The sequence below is a fragment of the Canis lupus genome, chromosome 5 (genome assembly GCF_003254725.2).
Source record: "Canis lupus dingo isolate Sandy chromosome 5, ASM325472v2, whole genome shotgun sequence".
Classification (NCBI taxonomy): Eukaryota; Metazoa; Chordata; class Mammalia; order Carnivora; family Canidae; genus Canis; species Canis lupus.
In genome coordinates, this window is record NC_064247.1 from 25,074,755 (window position 1) to 25,102,475 (window position 27,721).

The 27,721-nt window shown below is 36.6% G+C and overlaps 1 protein-coding gene across 3 annotated transcripts in view; it reads left to right on the forward strand.

Moving 5' to 3' along the window:
• The window catches only part of CWF19L2 (CWF19 like cell cycle control factor 2), a 145,106-nt gene extending 117,802 nt beyond the window's left edge, over positions 1–27,304 (forward strand). The window contains exons 13-18 of one of the 3 annotated variants that reach the window (XM_025465667.3): positions 6,852–7,064; positions 10,618–10,734; positions 17,359–17,514; positions 20,001–20,081; positions 24,672–24,773; positions 26,628–27,304. In XM_025465667.3, the coding sequence (XP_025321452.3) occupies positions 6,852–7,064; positions 10,618–10,734; positions 17,359–17,514; positions 20,001–20,081; positions 24,672–24,773; positions 26,628–26,771 (813 nt within the window). In that variant the 3' untranslated portion in view covers positions 26,772–27,304. Of the gene's footprint in view, positions 1–6,851; positions 7,065–10,617; positions 10,735–17,358; positions 17,515–19,554; positions 19,976–20,000; positions 20,082–24,671; positions 24,774–26,627 lie in introns of those variants that run through there. The other 2 variants (XM_049110021.1, XM_049110022.1) reach the window with 2 other exon arrangements.
• The last annotated feature ends 417 nt before the right edge of the window (positions 27,305–27,721 follow it).

A 27,721-nucleotide genomic window follows, 5' to 3' on the forward strand; every position in this document is an offset into this window, starting at 1 on the left:
CTCTAGTCATTTTGCTCAGTGCAGAGTGTCTAAAAACGAGTTGTACTAGGTAAACAAACAAAAACAAAAACAAAAAACAAAGAAGGGAATCCTCTCGTTCTATATACTGTAAATCCCTCGACTTCCCCTGGAGCTTTTCAGCGCTGCTGGTTCAAGAACTTGCTTTTCCTCTGTCTTTCCAGGTAGTCTTCTGGGGGAGGGGCTGCTGTGCTGATTCTCAGGTGTGTGCACCTGGGGGAGCTGCCCCGCCCCTGCCAGTCGCTGGGCTCAGTGGGAGCTGTTTTTCTTGTGAGCCCCCTGTTCCCTGGCATCCCTGACCCTCCCAGGCGCAGGGTGACACCAGGAGGAAGAACCCCACTGGTGGTGGCCAGGTCTCCAGCCCTGGAAGAATGTGGTGTGGATTTTTAAAGTTCCCGCTTCTCTGGGGCTGGGCTTTTCCGTCTTGGAGGTTTTGGCCGCCCAGGCTTAGCCCGGCTCCTCGCAGGGGCCCTTCCCCTCCGTCGAATCTTTCCCTTCCTTCCTTCCTTCCTTCCTTCCTTTCTTTCTTTCTTTCTTTCTTTCTTTCTTTCTTTCTTTCTTTCTTTCTTTCTTTCTTCTTTTTCTTTCTTTCCTTTCTTTCTTTCTTTCTTTCTTTCTTTCTTTCTTTCTTTCTTTCTTCTTCCTTCCTTCCTTCCTTCCTTCCTTCCTTCCTTCCTTCCTTTCTTTCTTTTCTTTCTTTCTTTCTTTCTTTCTTTCTTTCTTTCTTTCTTTCTTTCTTTCTTTCTTTTTCTTTTTTTCTTCTTTTCTTCCCCCATCGAATCTTTCTCTCTTTCTTTCTTCTTTCTTTCTTTCTTTCTTTTCTTTTCTTTTCTTTTCTTTTCTTTTCTTTTCTTTTCTTTTCTTTTCTTTTCTTTCTTTCTTTCTTTCTTTCTTTCTTTCTTTCTTTCTTTCTTTCTTTCTTTCTTTCTTTCTTTCTTTCTTTCTTTCTCTCGCTCTCTTGCTCTCCCTTCCTTCCTTCCCTTCCTTCCCTTCCTTTTTTTCCCATCTTCCTACCTTGTTAGAAACGCAAACTCTTCTATCTGTAGCATTCCAGCTGTTCTCTCTTTAAATCTCAGGCCAAATTCGTGGGCTTTCAGGATGATTTGAAAGTTATCTATGTAAGTTGGTGGGGACAGGTGACTTGGGGACCCTACTCTTCCACCACCTTGCCTTCCCTGACTGTATTTGTATGTTGCATTTGGCTATTATGTATCCACCATGTTAGACTCCCCAAGAGCACCTTTGCTTCAGACACCAGTTCAAGTTCAGGGATCCCCAAGGCCACCCTTTGGTTTGGTATTTTGCTATGAGAAGTCACAAAATTCGCCCAAAGCTGTTATACTCACACTTAAAGTTGATTACAGTGAAGGAATGCAGGTATGAAGTCAGCCCAGGGAAGAGGCGCCTAGAGCTGAGTGTAGGAGCTTCCAAGCGTCAGGCTTCTGTTTGTCTTCTCCTAGTGAGTGGTGGACAGCACCAACTTCTTCTAGCACTGACGTGTGAAATATGCACAGAGGATCTCCACTATGGAAGCTTACCTGAGCCTGAGCCTGAGCCTGAACGTGCAGGGTTTTTAGTGGGTTTTGGTCATGTAGACTTGGTTTATGTGAGAATGACTTTCATTTCCAGCTACTCCTGAGGTGGAGCTGATCCTGGCTGGCCCCAGGCCTGCACCATTGTTAGCATAGACTATCTGGTGTGACACAGGGCCCCCAGGCAAACAAAGCCAGTCTTATCAGGCAGGACTTTCCCAGGGTTTCAGGATTTCCTTCAGGAGACAGAGGGCAAAGGCCTTATGTCTCTTTGGGTAATGTTAATTTTTTATTTACTAGCTTTTACTGAGATATAATTCATTATGGCATACAATTCATCCATTTAAAGTGTACAATTCAGTGGCTTTTAGCATACTTACAGATATGTGTAACCATTACCACCATCAATTTCAGAACATTTTTATCACCTCAGGAAGGAACCATGTAACCTTTAGCTGTTCCCCGCCAACTCTTTCAGCCCCTTCGATCCCCACCCTAAAGAGACCCACAGATGTATTTTCTCTCTTTGCAGATTTCCCTGATCTGGATTTCACTTATAGGATCGTCAGTTTTTGTGATCGGTGTCTTTGACTTAGCATGATGTTTTTACAAGCTCCTGTTGTAGCAGGCGACTGTGCTTCATTTCTTTTTTGTAGCCTCCTAATACTGTGTTGTAGAGATTTCACACATTTTGTTGATCTGTTCGTCAGTTGGTGGGCATTGGGATTGTCTGTCTTTGGCTGTTATGATTAATATTGCCTATCATAAAGATTTATGTAAGCTTTTTGTTAGACATATGTTTTCATTTCTCTTGGGCGTATATCCGGAAGTGGAATTATCAGGTCATATGGTAACCCATATGTTTAATTGTTATTTGTTAGTCTATATTTGTTTGAGAACTACCAGACTGTTTTCCAAAGAAACTGTGCCATGTCACATTTCCACCAACATTGTGTGAAGGTTCTGATTTCTCTATCCTTGTCAACACTTATTATTATCTGAATCTTGCATTTTGACCATCTCCTGAGCCTCAAGTGGTAATTTCATTGTAGATTTGATTTGTATTTCTCTGTGCCAATTGGGCATTTCTAGACATTTCTGTACCCTTGGAGAAATGTCTGCCTCAGAACCTTTGTCTAGTTTTATTTTTTATTATTATTATTTTTTGTCTAGTTTTAAATAAGGTTGCTTGTTTTTGTGTTTTTAGTTTTTTGTTATTGCATTGTAGAAATTCTTTATATATTTTGGATACATGATTTGCAAAGATTTCCTCCTATTCTGTGGGCTGCCTTTTCACTCTGTTGACAGTATCCATTGGTGCACCAAAATCTTTGAGTTTGATGAAGTCCAGGTTATCTATTTTATTTTTGTTGCCTGTGCTTTGTTGCCATAACCAATAAATCATTATTGAATTTAATGTCAGGAAGCTGTCCTCTATGATTTCTTCCAAGAGTTTTAGAGTTTTACTTTTTAGGTTTAAGTCTGAGACCTGTTTTGAGTTAATTTTTATATATGGTATAAATTAAGGATTCAACTTTTTTTTTTTTTTTTTTGCCATATAATTATCGTTTTCCCAATACCATTTGTTTAAGAGACTGTCATTTCCCCTTTCAGTGGTCTTGGCATTCTTGTTGAGAATATTTTGACCATTTATGAGAGAGCTTATATCTAGGCTGAGTGTCCATCTTTATGATGTGTTATGCTGTTTTGGTTATTGTCACTTTGAAGTAAGTTTTAAATTCAGGAAGTGTGAGACCTCAACTTTTGCTCATTTTTAAGATTGTTTTATCTGTTTTTAGTTCCTCGAGATCCATCCAATATGAATTTTATGATGGATTTTTCTATTTCTGCAGAAAACATTGGGATTTTGATAGGCATTGTGTTGAATCTGTAGATTACTTTTGATGATCTTCCTCCTTTTACGTCTCTTATTGTGGTAATTTTACCACATTTTCCTGATTTGTTTGAAAAAGAGATTCTCAGAATTTTAAAATTCATGGTGTATGAACTTGAGCTTGTCCATTCCATCAGTTTTCTTTAGGATTCTACCTAAATAATGAAGAGTCTTATTTTCATTCTCTTTTCTTTCTTCATCTCCTTTCTGCCAGAAAGTTTTTGCTTTTTCCCCTTCATAGACTCACTTCTCCACTCTGTTAACATTCAATGCATGAAAACATTTTATGTTGTCAAATATAGGAAGATGCTGTCCTGAAGGTCACAGAAGATGTGTACATGGTTAATAAATTAAAAGCACTTAGGATCAAAGTCCAAATAGAACATAATGGGAAAAATTCAAATAATTAGAGGGTATAGGAGAGGGAAATTGTAGTTGTGTTGAAAAATCAATTTTGTATTTGAAGAATTATGCAGATTTAAGAGGCAAGACTGTACTCTATTTAATTCAAAACTATGAATAAATCAGAGAAGTTTGACAACATCTGTGGAACATAGACTTAAAGAATAGAAGTACTGTCTTCCATATAGAAAAGATTTGACTTGAGTTGATTATAATCCCTGATCACTCATGAACTGGTTTTTAATAACAGCGTTTTTATAACAATATGTCATTTGAGGCACCAGGTACATGTGGAAGTACATATTCTCCTACTGATATACTTTAGAAAAGATAAATACCCACTGTATTTATGTCTGTTCTCTGGTAAGCACCTTCACTCAGTTGGGTGTATTTATTCTAGATGAAATTTAAGGTTTATTTGTTTTTTTCCCCTATTTCTCTATGCTGCTTCGTAGACTATATTTAAATTACACCCTTTTTATCCTTTATTTTTTAATTTATTTTTAAAAAAGATTTTACTTGTTTGGTAGAAAGAAAGAGCACAAGCAGGGGGAGCGGCAGGCAGAGGGAGAGGGAGAAGCATGTTTCCCGCTGAGCAGGGAGCCTCCATGCAGGGCTCAATCCCAGGACCCTGAGATCATGACCTGAGCTGAAGGCAGACCCTTAACCGACTGAGCCACCCAGGCATCCCCCTTTCTGTCTTTTAAAGATGGATTTTTTAGAAAGGCTCACTGTATGTCATATACTCTTCATTTTTACAGTCATATATACCTGTGGTGAATTCCTGCTTCTGTCTCATAATAGCTATGATTTTTTAAATCTAACAATTACATGTTAGATTTAGAGGATGACAATTTCTAAGTTGTAGAGATGTTTGGATGAGAGAGTAATTTACATAAGGTTTCTGTTAGTACCTAGCACGTGGTTTGTCACTCTTATGAAAATAATTAGTGACTGTGATATTTTTAAAAATGTAATGTGTTATGGTTGAGATAAAGGTCTGAAGGTAAAATAATTGTAAATCTGGGCAGTTCATATAAATAGACAAACATGAAAGAATGCAGACATTCATATATATGAGGATTAATATGGAGAAAAATAGAAGAAAAAAATAAATTATAGACAAAGACACTGATGTGCTCAGAGAGACACATTACTACTAATAATTATTATCTGGTTTCTGATTTTTACCTGGTTCTATCAGTAATGACATTTTATTCTTTTTTTTTTTTTTTTTTTTTTTTACTTGAAGGTGGATGTTGACATCATTGCTTTGGGGCCTCTCTTGTTTTCTCACATAAGTGTTTGGTGCTGTAATTGTCCTTCTAAGTACTGTTCTAGCAACATCCCATAAATTTGCCTGTATTTTATTGCACTTCAAAATACTTTCTGATTTTCTTATTTATTTATTTGATAGATACATGGGTTATTTGGAACTGGGCTGTGTAATTTTCAAATACTTGGCAGTTTTCCAGATGTGTTTCTTTTGTGATTTCTAATTTAGTTCCATTGTCTTTATATACTTTACATTACCTGAATTCTTTACAATTTATGAGGACTTGCGTTATGATCAAGAATATCATCCCTTAGTAAATGTTCTCTGTGCTCCTAAGAAGATGTGGATTCTGCTGATGTTTGATAGAATTTCTGTCAATGTTAGGTCAACTTTGTTGATAGTTTATTCAGATCTTCTGAACCTAATGATTTTCTCCTTGTTCTTTCAGTTATTGAGAAGGGGTATTTAAATCTCTGACTGCCATTGTGGATTTGTGTATTCCTTCTGCATTTCTATCAAGTCTTTGCTTCATATACTTTGAAACTCAATAATTAGGTGCATAAATTTCAATACCGTTAGGTCCTCTTGATGGTACTTCTCTTTTGGTACTTAGAACTTAGTCTAATGGAAGAAAAACACAAGGTAATGAGCAGTTATGATATAATGTGCTCCTCATGAACCTGGTGAACAGTACCAGAGGATCTTGGGAGATCCAGGAAAGTCCTTTTTTCGGAGGTGACAACTACATGTAAGCCTCAGACTGGAAAACAACTGGGAGTAGAATGGCAAAATTGAGGGTAGAATTGGTCAGGAGCAGGATGTGCAAAGCCTGAAGGTAGCAGTACTTTTGGGGACTGAAAACAGGATGATGACCAGAGCATAAAGTTTAAGTGGGGATGTAATCATTATGAGGAGGATTGTAATGGTCATGTTGGCTCACATTTGTGACTCCTTACTGTGCAGGCATGTGTTGTGGGGATTAAGCAAGATAACCTATCAGGTAGATAGTATTGTTACAACCATTGTGAAAGGAGGAGGTAAAACATGTGGGGAGCACAGAGAGGTACATAACTTGCCCAAGGCTAATACACACAGGAGCTAGAACTCTCCCACGGTCATTCTGACGAAAGAGTCCAAACTGTTGACCTCTATGCTTGTCTGTGTATGTGATTTAGTAGGCAGACAGAGTCTGAACTTGATCCTTTACACAATGTGGAGTTCTCTGAAGACATAAATAAAATAAGTAAATAAAATTTTTGTTTTAAAAGAATGACTCTGACTACAGTTGTGTTTGGAGAGGTAAGGAGAAGCCACCTGGAGATACAGTTGAAAAATGTTTATTTATATTCTCTATGGAGCATATGCTAATTTAAAAATGAAGGTAGTTCTTAACTTCTCTGTGATTCAATTTCTTTATCTATTAAATAGAAATGATCATGTCTTTTTCTCATGGGAGTATAAAACAATCGCATAAAATTGTACATGGTAGATACTCAGCAAACATTAGCTGTGATGATGATGTTGTTGATGAGGTTTGATTGACCTTGAAAATCAAGCTTAAATTTTTAATCATGTTTTTCTTTCTTTATTTTTTTCTTTTCTTTTCTTTTTTTTTTTTTTTTAGTTTAAAAGTTTTACCATAGAGCTTACAGATATGACTTCAGTCACTACAGTACAGTAATATGTTAACCACAGCCTTCTCCCCACTCCTGTTATTTTGGTTTTTCAGTTTATGGGAAAAACAGATGGAGACTATTACACTCTAGATGACATGTTTGTCTCCAAAGCAGCTGAGAGAGAACGTTCTGGTGAAGAGGAAGAGAACCAGAGAAGGAAAGCAATTGCCGAGCACCAGAGTTTGGCTGCACAAATGGAGAAATGTCTGTATTGTTTTGACAGCTCTCAGTTTCCCAAGCACCTTATCGTTGCCATAGGTGTTAAGGTATGAAACAGAACGTTTATTGCCCTGAGGAAATGATACGCTTTGTGCAGATTTGCCTCTTTCTTCAGACTCTTACAGCATTCTAATCTGTGCTTCCCTTATTCTGTGTTTTAAGTATTTTTCTTTTCTAACTTCCCATGATTCTTAGAATCTTCTCTAGAGCGAGTGTAAATATTTAGGTGACACAAAGCTCAAATTTTGTGTGATTCTTCTGTCAGAGAAGAAGCATTGGGTGATGCCAAAGGCCCTGCACTTTGTGGCTGGGCTGGACCACCAGGACTCCAGTTCTGGCTCAGCCATGTATCAGTGGCATGACCTTATTTCCATGGTTGGCACTTGATTCTTGGTAATAAAACCACTTCAGAAATACTCAGTCTAAAGTAGTTTCTGTTTCTTCCCTTACTTTCTCATAGAACCTATTTGTTTCTTTACAGACTATCTCATAATTTGCAAAATTTTACTGTATTTTACTCATTTATTGAGTCCCTCTCAATAAGGGACTTACTTATCATCAGTAAGTTCTGTGAGGGCAGAGGTAACTAGTCATCATCGTCCACCAAGCATGAATCCTGTTGTTTACCAAACATATATCCCATTGTATATAGACAGTATGTGTTTGTAGTCACTCATTTCAGTAAATATTTGACGACTTAATTCTTACTAGTGAGGAATTACTGTGTTCCCAATATACCAGACCCTAATAGTTCTGGGGAAAAGCAGACTCAGATGTGCTTGCAGAGCTTGTGTTGTAGTAAAATAGGGAAGAAAAGAAACACTAACAATTGTCCTGATTGAGGAAAGTGTTGTCCTAAAGCAGATAAAGCAGGAAAATGGGATGAAGTGACTGGATTTTTTGAGATGGTGACTCCTGTTTTGGGAAGGGGTGTCAGTGAGAGAAGAACCCCGAGGAGGGAAGGAGGTGGCATTCTGGAATGGAAAGGCCAGGGTAGCTGGAGTGGAGTGGGAGCAGAAGTGAATGGATGAAGGCTCAATCAGGAGCTGGCAATTTGGGCATTGCATGTACGTGTGTTTGTTAATTTGTTTCTTGTGAGCACAGGAGATACACCCCCTGTGAGCCAAACAGCTGGCAGGGGCTTTTCCATTTGGATTCTAGTCTTTAGTATGTGTAGATTGTTAAAGACTATCAACCTACCGCTTTTGTATTTTGGTTTCTTTAATTTACTTCCTTACCCTTCTTTGTCTTTCTTTCCTTCCAAACTTTCTCAAAAAGGTAAATGTGAAAATTCCATTTATAATTTATTCAATTAAAATAAAAACCACCAGAACTAGTAACTTGTATTGTCTAAGTTACCTCGCAGACCTTTACATAAGCAGTAATACATTTTTGTAGTTACAACATTATAAATATTTCATTTATCTTCATCCATTCCCCATCTTTTAAAAGTGTAAGAACAGATTGAACATGAAGTAACACTAAATGTTTCCTGCTGTGCTTGAGGAGAAAGTTGGGGTTATTCCCATCCCCGGTGCTGGGGACTGGCTGTGTCTGGGAGTGGGCGTGTGGGGCAGACAGTGCCAGTGTATGACCTCCTGCCAGCTTTCTGCTGTGTAGGCTGCATCCTGAAGTGGGCATTGCTTGTGCACTTGTGAAAGCAAAAGGCTGGCCAGTGAATACTGTGCTGTTCCATTCTCCTCGCTGGTCCTCTTCTGCCATGATCTCTACACTCTCCGACAAGTCTTCTCTAACAGCATTAAATGCTTCTCTTTGCCTGTGACTTCCTGAGAGTTGGTTGATCTGTTTGTTCCCTCCTGGATGGTCTTTGTACTTCAGTTTAGAATAAAAAAAAAAAAAAAAAAACAGAGTCTCTCCTTGCTCCACCTCTGCTTTAATGTGTAATCTTTGCTCTAAAAACTACCATCGACATTCAGCCTTTTGTCTCTGAATATTTTAAAATGTAGAAATATTGAAATATTGATTAGATGGAATTTCTTCCATGTCCTACAATATCTAACAGGTCATTTAATTAATCTGAATAAAAAATAAATTATTCCTCTTAGCTATAACCTAAGTTAATCATCCATGATTTTGAGTTTCCAAGGAATTGCTTTGCCATTAAGTTGAAACAGTATATAATATTTCAAAGCAATTCAGTAATTCTCCCTTGGCTTGAATTTCTAACATTTAAAATTAATATCTTCAAGGCAAATACACTAATGAACTATATTAGTACTCATTAGAGTCACAGAGTTAAATAACTCCTGATCATCAGCTGTTTTTGCCTTCTTCCTCCTTTTTAAAAAATAAAAGTCATCTATCTACCTCCTTAACACTGTGCTTTACTTTTTTTTTTCAAGTAGGCTTTGTTTTTAAAAACAGTTTTATTTTTTATTTTTAAAAAACTTCCATTTGAGAGCGAGAGAGAGAGAGCACGAGAGGGTGGTTGGGGAGAGGGAGAAGCAAACTCTCCACTGAGAAGGGAGCTCAACATGGAGCTCGATCCCAGGACCTCGGGATCATGACCTGAGCCCCCCAGGTGCTCCTTAAAACAGTTTTAGATTTACAGAAAAATTAAGAAGTCAGTACAGAGTTCCATATATACCATGTCCAGTTTCTTCTGTTATTAACATCTGACAGTAGTAAGCAAATTTACAAGTTAGAAATTTGTTGCAATTAATGAATCAGTACTGATATTGTTTTTAATTTTGAATATGGTTATGATTTTACTGTAAATTTAGGTAAATTTCTGTATCTACTCATAAGATCAAGCCCCTTTGCAGAATATTATTTATGTTCCTCATGAACACTGTTTGCTCACTATATACATACAGATTGACTTTTGTTTTCATTTTTTAAAAGATTTTATTTATTTATTCATAAGAGACACTGAGAGAGAGGCAGAGACATAGGCAGAGGGAGAAGCAGGGTTCCCTGTGGGGAGCCTGATGCGGGACTCGATCCCAGGACTCCAGGATCACGACCTGAGCCAAAGGCAAAAGCTCAACCACTGAGCCACCCAGGCACCCTGATTTTTTTTTTCCGATTTTTTTTAAAAGACAGTTTGTGTATAGTGAAAAAATAGCACCAATTTTGTTAGGTAATACATGTATTTAAATATATAGAACTTAACCAGAGCAGTAAAGCCATCCAGAATACATTTCTTTTCTTAGTTGGATTGATTCTCTCTGTTCAGCCACTGAGAGAAGGAATGTCTGATTCATAGGCACCAGTTAGACTTATCTATTATTGCCATGTATTTTTTCATTCTTGCCAAAAGTTGTGTTATTTCAATAAGCAAAAACTTTCTCAGGCCAAGGATAAAGTGTCATTCATTTTGCCCTTGGGTAAACTCAATCTCTGATATACATGTAACAGTTAAAATTGAGACATACACCATAAATTTCCAGTGTGTTAAAATCTATCTTCATGGCTTTTAAAAGTTTAAAAATCTACCAGCTATCTTTAAAAACATTAAAATATATTGCTTATAAACAAGCATACCTTATGAAATATGAGCCATGTTTCCCATGGCTCATTTGTCACAACTGAGAATAAATACAATAACATTTCACTTTGTAATGTTTCCCCTTCTAGGTTTATTTATGTTTACCCAACTTCCAATCTCTTACTGAGGGGCACTGCCTGATAGTCCCTTTGCAGCACCATAGAGCATCTACCTTGTTGGATGAAGATGTCTGGGAGGAAATTCAGGTCAGTGTGATCATGCTCATCCTTGTAATGCTCATGAGCAATCTTTACAAACTATTGTTGGTAAATTCCAGTAGGTTTTTTATACCTTTGACCAGTGATTTTACTTTCTGAATTTACACATTTCCCTAGTTGTGTAATCATGTTTTCACCACGCACTACGTTTTTATTTTATTTATTTCCCTTTGTACTCTATCTTTTGTAAGCTTTTAAAAAAGTTTTTATTGAGATATAATTGATGTATAACACATTAGTTTCAGATATAGAACCAAAAGTTTTGTGTATTAGATAAACTGTGGCAATGTAATAATTATTTTTACTTAAAATTTCAATGTAAGATTTTTAATCCATGCTTTTGTGGAGCATGAGATAATCATTCCTAACACAGTAAGATAATAGATTATAGCTGAAAGGAAAGATATTTTCAGATAATAAAGAATAAATTTGGAAGTCAAGAGTTTCCTTTGGAACAGTTACCATATTTTCCTCCAATGGAACTGGCCTGTGATGCTATGATTTTTCTATTAGCCTTTATTTCTATACTTTTCCCTTTATAACCTGGCCCAGCTTTTGAATTCAAGGATTTTTTTTTTCTTTTTTCTTCTTTTCTTTTTTCTTTTTTTGTGACTGATTCTGTAAGAAACTGAAAAACACAACATGGGTGAAACTGCTCCTCAATTATTTCAAGACCTTATAATGACTAAAAAATAAAATAAAAGAAAACTCTTGCTTTTCTAAAACTTGACATTTGAATAGGGGTTACAGGGACCCCCTAGTTAGAAAATGTGAACATTGTAAGATTTCAGAAGAGACTGTGTACTTAGTCTTTGCATTATGCTGGTAAAGATGCTGAAAGAGAAGATATTTTGACTACATATTATGAAACAGTCTCTAACTTCTTATAATCTTTAAGTTTATGCTGTGAAAGGTAAAGGGCAGACTGTTTTAATGCATTTGTGGCTGAGCACAGGCAAGAGTGTGGACAAATATATTTGATGTGAAAAAGAAATTTTTTCTAGCAGTTGATGCCAGTGCAGTAAATAATTTAAAGTGGAAAGTATGCAAATTTGATTTTTGGAATTATTTTGAGACTTTCTGGAATGTCTTTTAAAAATTTATACATGTAAAACTGGCTTAACTTAGAGCAAAATACAGTGCCAAAAAGATTTTAAGTAATACAAGAATCTAGTCTGTGTGTTTTATATTTCTACAAGAAATTAAGCTACTTGATGGAAAACATTGAGGTAGATAAAGAAGAAATATATTCAGTTCAGTAGATATTGAGTACATGAATATAAGATAATCCAGGTGTTATGAGAAATGCAGAGATAAAATCATTAATTCTGCCCAAAGTTATGGTATATTCTTGTACAGGTTACATTATAGTTTAGTGGATTTTGTGAGCCATATGCATTATGGAAAATTAAACAAGGGAGTAAAAGCCAAGTTATTTTATTATACAAATAATAGCATTATGGCTCTTTTTGTATGGTAAAAGAAGAGATTCCTACAAGTTATAAATTAGCATAAGATAGTGAGCAAATAAAGTATCTGAATTATAGCATATTTAAAGAAATGTAGCTTTGGAGATTTTTGTTCTTATTTTTCAGATATATTCAAAAATTCAAATTGGGGCACGTGGCTGGCTCAGTCAGTGGAATGTGTGACTCTTGATCTTGTGATTTCGAGTTCAGCCCCACTTGGGTATAGAGATTACTTAAAAATAAAGAATCTTTAAAAAAATTCCAAATGACATACCTTTTAAATATCCTTATGGTTATTCACCCCTTCTAGAGTATATATAAAAAACATTATTTGAATACTGTTTATAAATGAAGGAGACACTTCTTTTAAGTGATTTTTATCTCCATCTTCTAGTAACATTTAAATTTAATTTTAGATCTTACTTAATAGAAAAATGTAAAGATAAGTTTTGGCAGAGCATATGGGAATATCACAGATTTTGAATGAGTAAGAGCCAAATTTTTAGTTTCATTAAATATATAGTGAAACTTAGGTCCCCTTATCAGTGTGACAGATATATTTGAGCTTATGTTATAGTCAGACATCATAGGTCCATTTTGTAAGCAAGCATCCAGATTCGTGGTGTGGGGGCGAGGTCGTTATCTGCCATGGGCTTCACTGCCCAGTGCTATGAGGGGGCCATCTCACTGGGAAACCTCCAGCGTTGTACTGGCAGGTCTTTCTTGTGTGGTGATCAGACTCTCAGAGACCACTCTCTCACCAAGTGCCTCTAAGACAGCCTGCGAGTGTTCTGGCAGCAGAGTTGAGGAAGAAGCCTGGGGTGGCAGAAGCCTTGGATACCATTTCCTGGAATAGCCCTGTTTTCAGCCTTGGTGGTGTCTGGTTTTCCCTTATTATTTACCTTCTCCAAAGAATGATCCTGGAGTGTTCTGCCAGAGTCCAGGAGGGTCTCGGTGTGTTAATTGCTTTTTTCCAGGAGTTTCGTCTGCGCCGGTTGCTTTTTGCTGCACCTTCACTAATCTCCTCCTCCACACCACTCAGGCGTGAATCATCTTTCTAGTGTTCAAGTCATGTATTACAAGTCTTCTCTCATTCTCTTTATTCTCATAGGTTTGGACTGTTTTAAAAATTACTTTAATATTATTTTTGAGTGGTCACTCCATGGAGGGTATAGAGTTAAGTATGTATGTTATATTCTGTCTCATAACATTTATCTTTGAATAACTTTATCTTTACACATGTTCTGTTTGGAAAACTTGAATAAATTATAGTATTAATATTATATAATCAATCCTAAATAGGTTTGATACTTTCCAGTAAAATAATTTTCATTTCAAAATTTTGTTCTTATATTTACCCGGATTGTTATAATGTGACTTTATACAAATGAAAAATTGCAACACTCTGTAGTATCATTTACTTAAATATATTGTAAGTTATTTTAGTCCAGATGTGTTAGCTAAATAGGGAATGGCATCCCCGTAACACCAGGTATCTATATCTCTCTGAAGCATTAAATAGTTTTGGTATCTTGTAATAATGAACTAAAAACTTTCTTTAGTGTTTAGTTGTTGTATAACCTAAAGAATGAATATTATTTAAATACATATAGTGTATGTGTTATACCGAGCTTCAGGGAAATCCTGATTTATTGGAGTGAATAACCTCAAATTATGTCCTTAAACTCATATTTTTAAATTAAAGGCTTTTATACACAGAGGAGAGGTTGTTCAATGTATGTGTGTGTCCTCCTCAAAACTATTTGTATGATGTTTATATATATAATATTGAACTACTCTTGCATTACTACTAATTTAGGTTTTTGAGTTTTCATTTATGATTCATGACATCTGGAGTCTGTCTTCTTCACCATTGTCCAGAGAGTATCTAGAACGAGCATCTAAACAGTTAAGCCAGGAAAGGGCTGTGAGCAAACACGAAGTAAGGAGGTTTATGAGATATGTTTAGATTAGCTGAATTTACATTGTTATTGCTGCTACTACTTTTTATCTACCTTCTACCTTCTTCAGAAAACTTAGTTTTCAAATATGTAGTTCCTCTCTAGTAGTGATTTTCCTTTTTCTAGCATATAAGATTATCTTACCACAGAAGTAGGTAATGAAATTAATTACAATTAATTGAAAATATTCATAATAACAATTCAGAAACATAGTAACAGTTAACAAACTAGAGACAGTCTAAAAAAACATGTTATAAAAATGGTCATATTTTCCCATTTGGTTTTGTGTTTTAATTTTTTTGTGCATCTGTTACTAGGCCTATGAAGGTAACTGTCGTGACATACAATTAAGTAGAGGGAAGAAGGCAGTTAGTTAACTGTTTGTGGATCACCCATTTTATTCTTCACTGCTGTTGCAGACAAAGCCTGACTCACAGTGCTCTAAAACAGCAAGAGTTAATTTCTTTTTTTTTTTTTTTTTAAGATTTATTTATTTATTTGGGAGAGAGAGAAAGCAAGCACAGGATTGAGGGGCAGAAGGAGAAAGAGCATTCTTCTTCACCCACCCAGCAGAAACCTGAGATATGAGGCCCCGAAGCGGGGCTCCATCCCAGGACCCTGGGATCATGACCTGAGCCAAAGGCAGATGCTCAACAGACTAGGTCCTCCAGGTGCTCCAGAAGTTAATTTCTTATGTCATATTCCAGTGTGGGTTGGGCAGTTCTCCAAGGCAGATTGCCTCTAGTCATTAAATCAGGTATCCAGGCTCCTTCCATGCAAAGGCTCTCCTGTGGTGGAATCCTTCTCTTTCAGCCCCTTGGATGAAAGAAAATGAATACAAAAAGGGCACAGTACCCCTTAACAGTTTCAAATGACACATAAGCCACTTGTCATACAAGTGACACTGTCCTTTTGATATGCATTCTGTTGCCCAGAATTAAATATGTCCCCACCTAAATCCTAGAGAGGTTGGGAAATTTAGTTTCCTTTGTTTGCTCAAGAAGAGGAAAGTGAAACAATTTAATGAAAACAGCTTTTTTTGGGGGGGAGGGGTTTTTATCCGCAGAAATCACAATAGGGCTTTGGCAACTATAAGATTTGAATGATCAATTTTACCATGTAGATATCTATGCCATAGCTTATATTTTGTTATTTTTAATCATAATTTAACCTCATTTGTGTGCATACTGTCTCCATTAATTTGATTTTATATAGTACCAAAGTCAGAAAATTTTTAAAAGGGGAAACAATCATCTTTAGTCATCTCTAATGATTTACCTCACAGTCTCCTTATAATGAGAGTGTAGGTGGATAATCTGCACCCCTGTAGGCTATTAGCCAAGACTTTGAGTTTAACAACAAATTGAGCATCTAAAGTAGGGAGGCTGTGTTGAAATTCCTTATAGCCATGGCCAGAAATGAAAAGCAAATCCTGTATCCATTGCTTATTAGATATCTCTCTAGTTTATGTCAGATTACAATTACTTGATTTCTTTTTTTTTCCTACTTACTCTTATTTTATAAAATGAATACAAAACAGAAAAGCGATGAGTGATCAGTAATAAGTGATTATCAGAGATCTGGTGGGATCTCAGAGTTCCCATCCCCTACATAGCAGTAGTAAGTAGCCTCTCCCTCTATTGGATGTCAATAGAGGCTGATTGGGGAGCCTGCACAGGTGCCTCCCGTGGTGTCCCTAGGCAGTGTCTCAACAACAACCAGATTGAATCTCCAGGTTTTTTTTTTTTCTTTTTTAAAGATTTTATTTATTTATTTGAGAGAGAGAGAGAGAGAGAAGGGGGAGGAGCAGAGGGAGAGGGAGAAGCAGACACCCCGCTGAGCAGGGAGCCCAAGTAGGGCTCGATCCCAGGACCCTGAGATCATGACCTGAGCTGAAGGCAGATGTTTAACCCACTGAGCCACCCAGGTGCCCCGAATCTCCAGGGAGTTATGCTGAGTGAAGAACAGCAACGTTATGCTGAGTGAAGAACAGCAACCTCAAAAGATTGTGATTCCGTTGATAGAACATTCTGGAAATGCTAGGATTAAAGAAATGGAGAACACACTTATGGTTGCTGATGTGATGAGAGTGAATGTGGCTTAAGCGGGCAGAGGGATCCTTAACAGTGTTGGAGTTGCTATGTATCTCAACTGTATCCTTGTTAATATTCTGGTTGTGATGCTGTACTGTGGTTTTGTAAGATGTTTGGGGAACCAGGATTAAATGTACATGAGATCTCTGTATTTTCTTCATCTACAATCATAATTTAAAATTTTAATTAAAATTTTAAAAAGTTATAAATCAGCTGACAAATCTAAATAAAAAAAGTTTCTTCCTCCTATTTAGGCAAATATACTACTAGTACTTTATAACTATATGACACTCTACGAGGCCAGGTTTGAATTTAGAATTCTTAGACACCTTGGTGGTGGTGGGGAGTCAGCTTCTGGCTGCCAGGCTCCAGCCTGCTCCCCTTCCTAGCTTCATCCTTTACTCTAAGGGCTGTCCTGTGAATACATGTGGTCTTCCTAGACTGCATGTCTGAGCTCTGTCCAAACACCCTCCACAAACCACTGTCCCTCAGGCCTGGGAGTGTGAAATAAATAAGTAGAAAATAATAAAAAGTAGGGGTTTCATAATTATGTTGAGTTCTTTGGGAAGAGAAAACACTCTCTTTTCAACTTCAGTGTGTTTGACTTTCATACACTTGTTTAGGACACGATTGTAGGTGAAAATAGGGGACCAGTTGAATACGCAGGGTTACAAGTGAAGGGAACCAGTGGACAAGGACGCTGTGAGCATAGGTAAGCAGCTGTGAGGGAATTCCATGCCTGCCTTCCAGGAGGTTTTTGTTCTCCTCTGATTTTACTGTCAGTTCTGCATATTTTACTACTTGAGTTTGATTTTATCTCTTCCTTTTGTTATTTTAGTTTATTTGGAACCATTTCCACTATATACATAAAACAGTGCAGAGTAGTTTCAGTTTAAAAAAAATGTTGCTTAAGTATGTGAAATAATGTAGTAGGTTTAGAAAGTAAAGTAACTATAAGGTAACAGTAGAGAATTTAATGTTTACTACTTATTTTTTTTATTTTAAAGGAATTTACTTTACCTTTTATTGTTTTTACATTTTATATTTTTTCTGAGTGCTTTATTTACCAAACCACTTTCCTTTCTTCAGATGTTCAGAAAATCATTGGTAAAGATGTTTGAAGTTAAAGGATTGGACTGCATCTTTTTAGAAACATACATGGGCATGAAGAGGCAGTGTCACATGGTTTATGAGTGCATCCCTCTCCCGAAGGAAGTGGGTGACATGGCTCCCATCTATTTTAAGGTATTTGAGGATAGTCTTTGCATGCATATCTTTTCATTATGGTGCTGTTTTATGAATATGATTATCTTTTTTCTTGTATTTTTTTCTCTATGTATACTTATGTCAGACTTTATCTAAAGAAATGAAGTAAAAGCACAAAAAAATTCCGCTGTATTACACATTTCTTTAGAAGAAAATTTGGGAGTTTGATCTTTACAAAGCATGCTTATTTATAAGTATGAATAAACTGTCAAATGGTCATTTAAAATTTCTATTTTAATTTCTCATTTCTCAAATGAAAAATCAGGTTTTTACCTTGAAGTACTTTCAAGTCAAAATTATAGTCATAATTCTAAAAAAAACTTACTGAAATTCACGAGAGCTTACTATGGTTACATACAAATAGTACAGATTACAATTGTTAAAATAAGTTACTGCTCTTTTAGTATTTCATACCTCATCATGCTGTTTGTAAGAAGAAACCAGTGTCTAATCTTGACATACATTTTGGACATATAATTACTAGAGTGTTTAATCAGTTAAGTGTCATTGTAATATTCAGACAGCTTTTACTGAATAGCATGGCTTGATATTGAGCTGGGTGCAGTTTAACTTACAGATTAATGTAAATGCTTCCATGTAGAGCCACCTATGAATCAGTAACATGTCAGTGATCAGAGGAGGTCATGTTTTGTGAAGTGATTACAGGAACACTTTTCAGTGCAACATTTAGACAACATAGGATAGTCAGGTTTATCAATGTGGACTGTACATCCCAATAAGAAGGATTGTAAGACCTGTTAAGGTTAATGAGGTGGTGAAAATCTATTTCCTCTGTAGAGATTTTTTTTAAAGATTTATTTATTTATTTTAGAGAGAGAGAGAAAGAGTGTGAGCATGCTTGAGAGAGAAAGAGGGCAGAAGGAAAGTCCTCAAGTCCTCAAGCCGACTTCCCACTGAGCAGGGGAGCCCAATGAGGGGCTTAATCCCAGGACCCTGAGGTTGTGACCTGAACCAAAATCAAGAGTTGGCCACTGAAGTGATTGAACCACCCAGGTGCCCCAAGACTTTTTTTTAAAAGTAGGTTTCACACCCAGCATGGAGCCCAGTATGGTGCTTGAACTCACGACCCTGAGATCAAGACCTGAGCTGAGGTCAAGAGTCAGATGCGTAACCGACAGAGCCCCCCAGGCACCCCTCTTTGTACAGATTTTTAAAAACAATTGACTATGTGATTTTTAAGAATTATACTGTTGAAGTAGAAGAAGGAGCCGGATAATCCCCCAACCCATGCTGATTCCATGTCAAACAGAATCAGGTGGGAAAGATGTTATTATACTTTAATTTTGTGTGTGTATGTTGGTACTTCTTCAGGAGGATCTTTGATTACTGTGACTGTCAGCCTTGAGGTAATGGGATGCAAGATGGGGCAGCCACTGTTTGCTCACAGTGGGCGACAGAAATGTCATCACTCAACAGGATAGTGTGTCACATTTCTACATTAAACCTTTTTCATGATCATTAAAGATGCATTTATTTGATTTGGCTTCAGTTTTATTTCATTTTATTTTATTTTTAATTTTTATTTATTTATGATAGTCACACACAGAGAGAGAGAAAGAGAGAGGCAGAGACATAGGTAGAGGGAGAAGCAGGCTCCATGCACCGGGAGCCCGACGTGGGATTCAATCCCGGGTCTCCAGGATCGCGCCCCGGGCCAAAGGCAGGCGATAAACTGCTGCGCCACCCAGGGATCCCTTCAGTTTTATATTAAATGTGCTACAGTATAGTGTCAACACAAGCAATCCAGGCCCTTTAAATATGGAACAGCAGTATATCTGATGTTTTTAAATTGTGCTTATTAGACTGTTAATTGTATGTTTAAAATTTGTTTCATTAATAATGATAACTGTACAAAAATGAGAGTATTTTATACTCATGATCCTGGATTTTCTATTAAATATTTCTTTACCATAAATACTAGTTCTGTTGCTTAGCCTAGAAAGTCTTATGCCATTTCTGTGTATTTATTCCTCCTGCATTTTTACTTCTTTGTTATAGGGCCAGAGATAGTCCAAGTGCTTGATTGCCAGAGAGCTTATAAATTACTCTCAATATTTGGAAAAGGACGGTAAAACTAAATAAGTTTATTTGAGCAGATTTTTATGAATGAGATAAGGAAGTTGTGAATGTTTGTTTACAAACTTATGTTCAATATTAAGTTGCTTAGACTTACTAAGGATTGTGTTTATTATGTAAAGTTGGGCTAAAGTTAGTATAAAAATTAAGAATGAGTGAAATAATCTTATCTTGGCTAAAGATAGGACTTTAAAAAAATCAAGAAGGTCCAGTTTTAAATAACAGAAATTAAAGCTTAATCCATTCAGAATAAGAATTACCATGTATAATATATCCTGTGATTAATTCACTGTATTACTTTATTTTTATACTATCTCTTTGTATTTGCTTATGAACTATTTTTTCATTAATAAATGGCTATTTCTTAGAAAGCCATAATGGAATCTGATGAAGAATGGTCTATGAACAAGAAATTGATCGATCTCTCTTCAAAAGATATCAGAAAGTCTGTGAGTATCTCTTTTTCCTCCCTGGTATTTAGGATCTTCATCTTGTTTGAGAAAGAGACCATTTGGCTGAGTGTCCAAAGGTGAAGTAATTCTCTGAGTAAGAAGTTATTTTCATCCTCCTTGGTCTAGCAAATGTTCCTTTGTTCAAATGTTTATTTGAATGTGTATTCCTGACCTTCGGGCCCTGTGCCATTGCAGTGCCTATAATGGCTATGATAGCATTCCACTCTGCCACAGGAGCTCCTGTAATGGGCTTCTCAGCCTCTGTGGGACAGGTAATGAGAGGGCCCTTCTTGTTACTTGAATTATAATGAGAGAAACATTTTCCTAGAGTCTATTTGATTTTGGACCTCTTTTTTTTTTTTTTTTTTTCCTTATACAAAGATTCCCTTTTAGGTTCCTTTAAAACAGTGGTTGAGTTAGATGATGGCCTTATCGTTCCTTGTTGGACTTTCCTAACCATGCTGCCCAGTCTTGATTTGCAGATCATCTCTTAGATATTCTGCACATGAGTTGAGTACTTCTGCAATGACCTCCCTCTTTTCTAGAAATACAAATTAAATAGAATAGAGAGAGAATAGAACTATGGATTCCTTTTTGTTCTTCTATTCAAAAAGTTGTTTATCATACAACTACTTGTTGAGTGACAGCTATTTACCAGGCACTCTTACACACCGTAGAACAGAACAGAAAAGACCGTGGACTCTGGAGGGCTCAGTCCAGGTGCAGGGGTTGGACACTCCAGCCTGTGCTAAATCTTATATCCTGCTGCCGTGTATGTAATTGGTGTCATATTGTAACACAGCTACACCAGTCTGTTATGTATTGTTTTTGGAAGCTTTCATGCCATGAGGGCAGAGCTGAGAGTTACAACAGAGAGACTATGTAATCTATAAAGTCCAAAATATTTTATTTAAATTAAAACTTTTATAATTTTTTTTTTAATTTGTTGACACTTGTAGTAGATGGCATCAGATAATTTTTCTTCTGTTTCTTCTTTTGGAAAGGCAAACTCCTGATACAAGTGACTGGTAGGATTTCTCATTACATTTATTGTATCTTAGTCAAAAGATTGAAATTCCATTGCATTACTGATGGTAGTTTTAATTGAAAGATAAAACATTGTCTACAGTCTTCTTCTCTTTACTTGCTGGTGAATTGGGCCAAAAGATGTATTTAAAAATTAAAAACAAAACCCAAACCCCTCTCCAAATGTCCTCTTTATTTCTGTCTTCTGTGAGCCTGTACAAAAAGGCATCTAATGTACGCACACCTGTTGTGGCTGAGTTTTTCACTTCTCATATCATGATCTTCAGTGCCATTAAATATTCTTTTATAGCATGATTTTAATGGCGTTTGAAAATATTTCATAATAGACATTGTAAAAGAATGTATTATTCTCCATTTGCTACCCTGTATATGCAGTTTTCTTACTGGTAAACCACCTTGTACCTATTCTATGTTTGTTTTGTAAAACATGCACAGTATTTGAGTTAAATATCTAGGAGGTTTTACTATTTTAACCAATATAGAAAATAAGAAATATCTTTGTAGGAATGGTAGTTGAATATGCTACTTTGAAGTATTGCAAAGATGCCAACAGTTGCCTTTTCTAAGTCACTGCATAGTATCTGAGAATCACAGCAGACAGGGAATGAGCCAGATGACCTCTCAGCTTTAGAATTCAATAATCATATGGATGAACTTCTGAAGAGAACTTGAATATTAGGAATAATTCCAGAGGAGGTCACTTTTTAGGTTAACAAGCTTTCCACTGCCTTTTAAAAATGATAAAAAGCGTTTCTGAGCACAAAGTGAACAATCTTGACTTATTTTGATGTTATTTTTATTCTGGAAGAACCTCATTATACTTATTTTTTAAAACTCAGTGCCCCTGGTAGTTTCATAAAATGTTTTACCTGCTTCATGATTGGGTGATTTTTTTTTTCAAGTAGATCCTTGGCTTCTAGGAGAGATTTACATACTGAAATTCATTCTGATTCTTTGTTGACTTATATTCTTCTGTGATGAGTATAACCTTTTCTTTTTATGCCTGTTTGTTTCCTTTCTGAATCTTGATTTCTTTGCTTGTGTGAAGTTTGTGTGAAGTTCATAGAAATACACGAGGGAAATAGACCTTTATGTTCACTGCAGAGCAAGTGCATGTTATTAACTGACTTGTCAAGAGAAGTGTTCATTTTTCCCAAGGCAATTTTATTGAGATTTCATATGAATTCTTCCCGAACTTTTTTTTTTAAAGATTTTATTTATTTATTCATGAGAGACACAGAGAGAGAGAGAGAGAGAGAGAGAGAGGCAGAGACACAAGCAGAGGGAGAAGCAGGCTCCATGCAGGGAGCCCGATATGGGACTTAATCCTGGAACTCTAGAATCATGTCCTGAGCTGAAGGCAGACGCTCCATGCTGAGCCACTCAGGTGTCCCTCTTCCCAAACTTAAAATACTATGATTTTAAGTTTAATTTCAACTAACCCAATGTGAAATAGGTTTTGTTGGAATGAACTCAGGTGGTTAGCAGGCCTGCATTCCTTCTGGAAGCCATGGGAAGAATCTGTGCCCTTCCCTTTTTCCAGCTTCTAGAAGCTGCATGCATTCCCTGGCTTGTGGCTCATCCTTCATCTTCAAATCGAGTGATGTAGGATCTCCCAGTCTTCCCTAACACTAACTCTTATGATTGCATTGGGCCCACATGGGTAACCCAGGACACCTCCTCCTCATTTCAGTAACCATAAATTAATCCCATCTGTGAAGTCCCTCTGCCATATGAGGTAATATATTCATGACAAATGTAGGATTAGAATGTTGACATATTTTAGGGCCATTATTCTGCAGAATACAGTAATATAGGAACAGAGGGCATAGGCACAGTCATCCCAAATTGCTTCCTCATGTTCTCTCTCCTTGGAAGCACTGTCCACTGGTGATGTAGTTCTGGAACATTGTTTTAACCATCCACATTCGTGATTTGCATGTGATGTTCTGCTTCCGATAGCAGAAATATTGGATCACCTAGGTGGCTCAGTGGTCCTGGGATTGAGTCCTGCATCAGGATTCGTGCAAAAAGCCTCCTTCTCCCTCTGCTTATGTCTCTGCCTCTCTGAGTGTCTCATGAATAAATAAATGAATCTTTAAAAAAAACAGCAGAAATATTTTTGTGATGATCTGCTTTAGATAGTGGAAATATTCTCATGGAGCCTTCCATCCTTTTTCCTTTGACCACCATGTTTGCACAAAGCACTATTGTTTAGAAGACAGAAAAGATAGTAGTATTGGAAGAACCTGCTCTGTGCCCAGCACTGGGCTAAATACTTGATGTGCAGTCTCCTCCTTCATCCCCACAGTGAACCTCGTGGCTCCTCCTCGTCCTCATGAGACTCAAGAGATGTTAAATAACTTGGTTACACAGGTGTAAGAATCAGAGCTGTGGTAGAGGCCATATCTGTCTCTTGACTTCATTTTTGCCTGTTGTCTAGGTCATACATGTTTATTGTATTTTTAAAATGCAAAAATATAAAAAAATACAAAGGCACAAAACCTTGTATTTTATATTATGTACTATTTGGTTAACTGATTTTTTTCTTGTGCTTTTCCTATAACATGAACAGCTTTTTAATAAGCCTTAATTTATACTACTTTTTATTATTTTATGACGACCACTCTTTCCATCGTACCATACTATCTCCTCCCAAGTCATGCCTTCTCAAGGACACAATATAAAATACATATAATTACATAGAACTGTGATTCGGTGCCAAAATGAGGAACTGCTGACTATACGAGGGGATCAGGATCCATCTGAGTAATTTGTGGTGACAGAATTCGGGCTTAGAGGGAAAACTAGCAAGGATACAAGATCTACTTAATTGATGAAGCCAGAAACTATGGACTTTTCCAGTTAAGATAGAATTCAGACTACGTGTGTGTGTGTGTGTGTGTGTGTGTGTGTGTGTGAAAGAGAGAGAGAGATTATGTGTGTGTATATAGAAAGGAGAGATGAATAGATAATAGGTAATCCTGGAGAAACTTTGAAATAAGGTTGGTAAACTAAATACTGCTATACCCATCTCACCCGTTAATAAAAATTGTGGTTGACTGGGTTTAGTTCATCTTTGATAAGTAAATAGATAGTAGTAAAATCTCAGATTATAAACAAAGCTCTATGTATATGGGTAGGCCTCTCCCTATTCTGCTTGGTGAGGGAAATATGTGAATCCATATCCTTAGTCTCTGTGTAGTCTCAGGAAAATTACTGTTATTATTAATTTTTTTTACTGTTATATTTTTAAAAAATAGTACCTTCTTCGTGTTTTCCCCACAAACAGGAAAATACTGGTTTTTATTATAATTGCTGGATGTTATATATATGAGTTGTCTGGCTGAAAGGCTACCAAATGAATGCTTTACTTTGAAAGTTAGGTCATTGCCTAGGTATTTGTAAGATTGGAAATTTATTATATACTTTTGTCTTGAAGGGGTGCTTATTACTGTCATGTCATAGAGCAGGAGAAGGGATTCAGCAGAACTCTGTGATTCTAGGCTGTGTTCATGTGTGATTTATCCATTTATTTAGGTACCCAGAGGCTTACCTTACTTCTCTGTGGATTTTGGCCTCCAAGGAGGGTTTGCCCATGTCATTGAAGATCAACACAAATTCCCTCATTACTTTGGAAAGGTATGCTCACAAGTTTAATAAAATTCTGGAGTTTAGCAATTTGGTTAACACTTGTCTTTCAAAGAGAAATAAAAACTGGGCACAATATAGAGTGAAGTTGGTTAGTATGGTTCCACACAATATTTAGAGAAAGAAGCTAGGAACTATTAATAAAAGTATCCCAGAATATTCATAACAGTCAGGAATGTCACTTTGCAACCAAATATATACTGACCCTGTCAAGAGTGCTGATACTTGTTTTCCCGTGGAGTCAGCACGCCTTGTGTTGAACAGGGTGACGCCTGTTGACACCCAGAGTGAGCTGACAGTGAGCCAGGTTTTGTTGTGAGCACTCTGTTTTGTTAGATGTTCTTTGTTTCACAGATGAAGACCCTGACCTCCAGACAGGTTATGTAACTCAGTCACAGTGACAGAACCAAGGGTGCACATGCCTCTCATTCATGGTCGATGCAGACCCTTCGTTTGTAATGAAGCACCATACAGTCCAGGAAGCATATGTGACTGTATCGCTTCATGCCAGGCAAGTCTATAGACTGCCGGACATGGTGTTTTCCTATGTCACCCTCTAAGCATTGCACGTCTCCGCCATATCCTTGTGTATGTGGATACTGACAAGCATAAATTGCATTAATTTCTGTAGCTAACAGCACAGGAAGAGAATCATGAGGGAAATAATGTAGAATAATAAGCAGACTAATCAAAATCCATTTCTTACGGGGCTTTGGAATATGACTTTTAAATGAAGGTGATTTATAACTTTTAATTCTTTGTCTTAGTATTAAAATATGATTTGTTTCCTGAAAAAAAGATCTCCAGCTAATAATAGAAGAAACAGGAGTATAAATATACCAAGTAGTAGAACAGGAACCTCTGCTTGGATTGCAGTCCAATAACAAAGTTCATAATTGCTACATGTTGGTTAATTTTTTCTCCTTAGCCTTCACCAGAACAACTCAGAAGGATCCTCTCCTCATGGGGAGAGGTACTAAAACAAGCAACAAAATGAACAAGTTGCATGACAGGAAACACAACTAGCACACCTAGAATTACAGGGTTTGCATAGTTATAACTAATAGAAAACAAGATTTTTTCCCCCACGTTTTTATTTAAATTCCAGCTAGTTAACATATGGAGCAAAATTAGTTTCGGTGTAGAATTTATCAATTCCATACAACACCAGTGCTTATCACAACAGGTGCACTCCTTCATCCCCATCACCTGTTTCCCCCATCCCCCCCACCTCCCCTCTAGTGAACAGCAGTGTGTTCTCTGTAGTTCAGAGTCTGTTTCTTGGTTTCCCTCTCTTTTTTTCCCTATGTTCATTTATTTTGTTTCTTAAATTCCACATATCATTGAAATCTTATGATATTTGTCTTATCTGGCTGACTTATTTAGCTTAGCATTATACTCTCTTGTTCCATCCATGTCATTGCAAATGGCAAGATTTCATACTTTTTATGGCTGAGTAATATTCCATTGTATATATAGTCCACATCTTCTTTATCCATTCTTCAAGCTGATGGACCCTTGGGGTTGCTTCTATAATTTGGCCATTGTTGATAATGCTGCTATAAATATGGGGGTGCATGTACCCCTTTGAATATGTATTTTTTTATCCATTGGGTAAATACCTAGTAGTACAATTGCTAGATTGTAAGGTAGTTCTATTTTTAACTTTTTGAGGATCCTCCATGCTGGAAAATAACACTTTTCAAACTAATATTTATGTAAAATTTGAACATCCTTACAGAGAACTACTAAATTTTATATTTAGTAGCAAAATAAACAGAAATAGTTTCATTCCGTTTCAGACATGTGTCTGTGTTTTTTTTTTTTTTTCTCATTCTTTAAAAGGAAATCATTGGTGGGATGCTGGATATAGAGCCAAGACTCTGGAGGAAAGGGATCCGAGAAAGCTTTGAGGATCAGAGGAAGAAAGCACTGCAGTTTGCTCAGTGGTGGAAACCATTCGACTTCACCAAAAATAAAAAATGTTGAGTCATATCATTCATTTTTTAAAATTTCTTCTTCAGATTCCTTTCAGTTTTATTTCCATTGTATCTAACTAACCAGCTGACCCTCAAGCCAGAGGGAGAGAAGGTACTGCTCTGGGTATCTGACACCAAGCATCAGTGGATCGTGTTTCCTGCCCTACCTTGTCCTGTGGACTTCATTGTAGTAACTGGGAAGTGAGACCAGGTATAGGGGTACCCTATTTACATTCCTGTTCCATGCCTACATCTTGGTGTTCTGAACTGTTCAGTGTAAGATGTGGAAAGACTTTTCTGACGGATTATCTGGGAGGTATAGCGGATCATTGGTTCAGAGGGAGGCGAGTCTGCTTCAAGGTTGTGAAGATTATTGACTGGCGTCTCTTGAATATTTTAAACTGAATTGGCATTTTCAGTAATAATTGCAATTTCTTTTCAAAGCATTTTATAGAGGGGCTCTTAATTTTCTACCATTAGTATGTATATCTTTTTATTAAAGGAAAAAGAATGTTCCAAGAATAATAAAGAAATAAAGCATAATGTGTTCATGATTTGTTTTTATTTCTGGATTTTTAAATAGTGTCTTTGAATTTGGGGAATTTTACAAGTAATTGTTCCATGCTCACTTTGGCAGCATATATATTTAAACATAATTGTTCCAAATAACACAATTTACAGTTGTTTGAGTTTTGAAAGTTATAACCTAAGCCAGATCATCGTTTTGGGGTTGTACTATTACAAAATCTTAAGTAACAAGAATATTCTAAATGTCCAGAGCACATTCTGTTGCTCTGTACTTAATCTGCACTTAGTTTTTCCTTTTTTTTCACACTTGGTGTCAAGAGGAAGCCATATACTTATTAAAATATAACCATGGTGTAAGAGTGCCTATTTTTTAAATATGGAAGATATTTTTGTTGCAACTCTTTTTCAAAGATACTGGATTTGGGAGCTGAT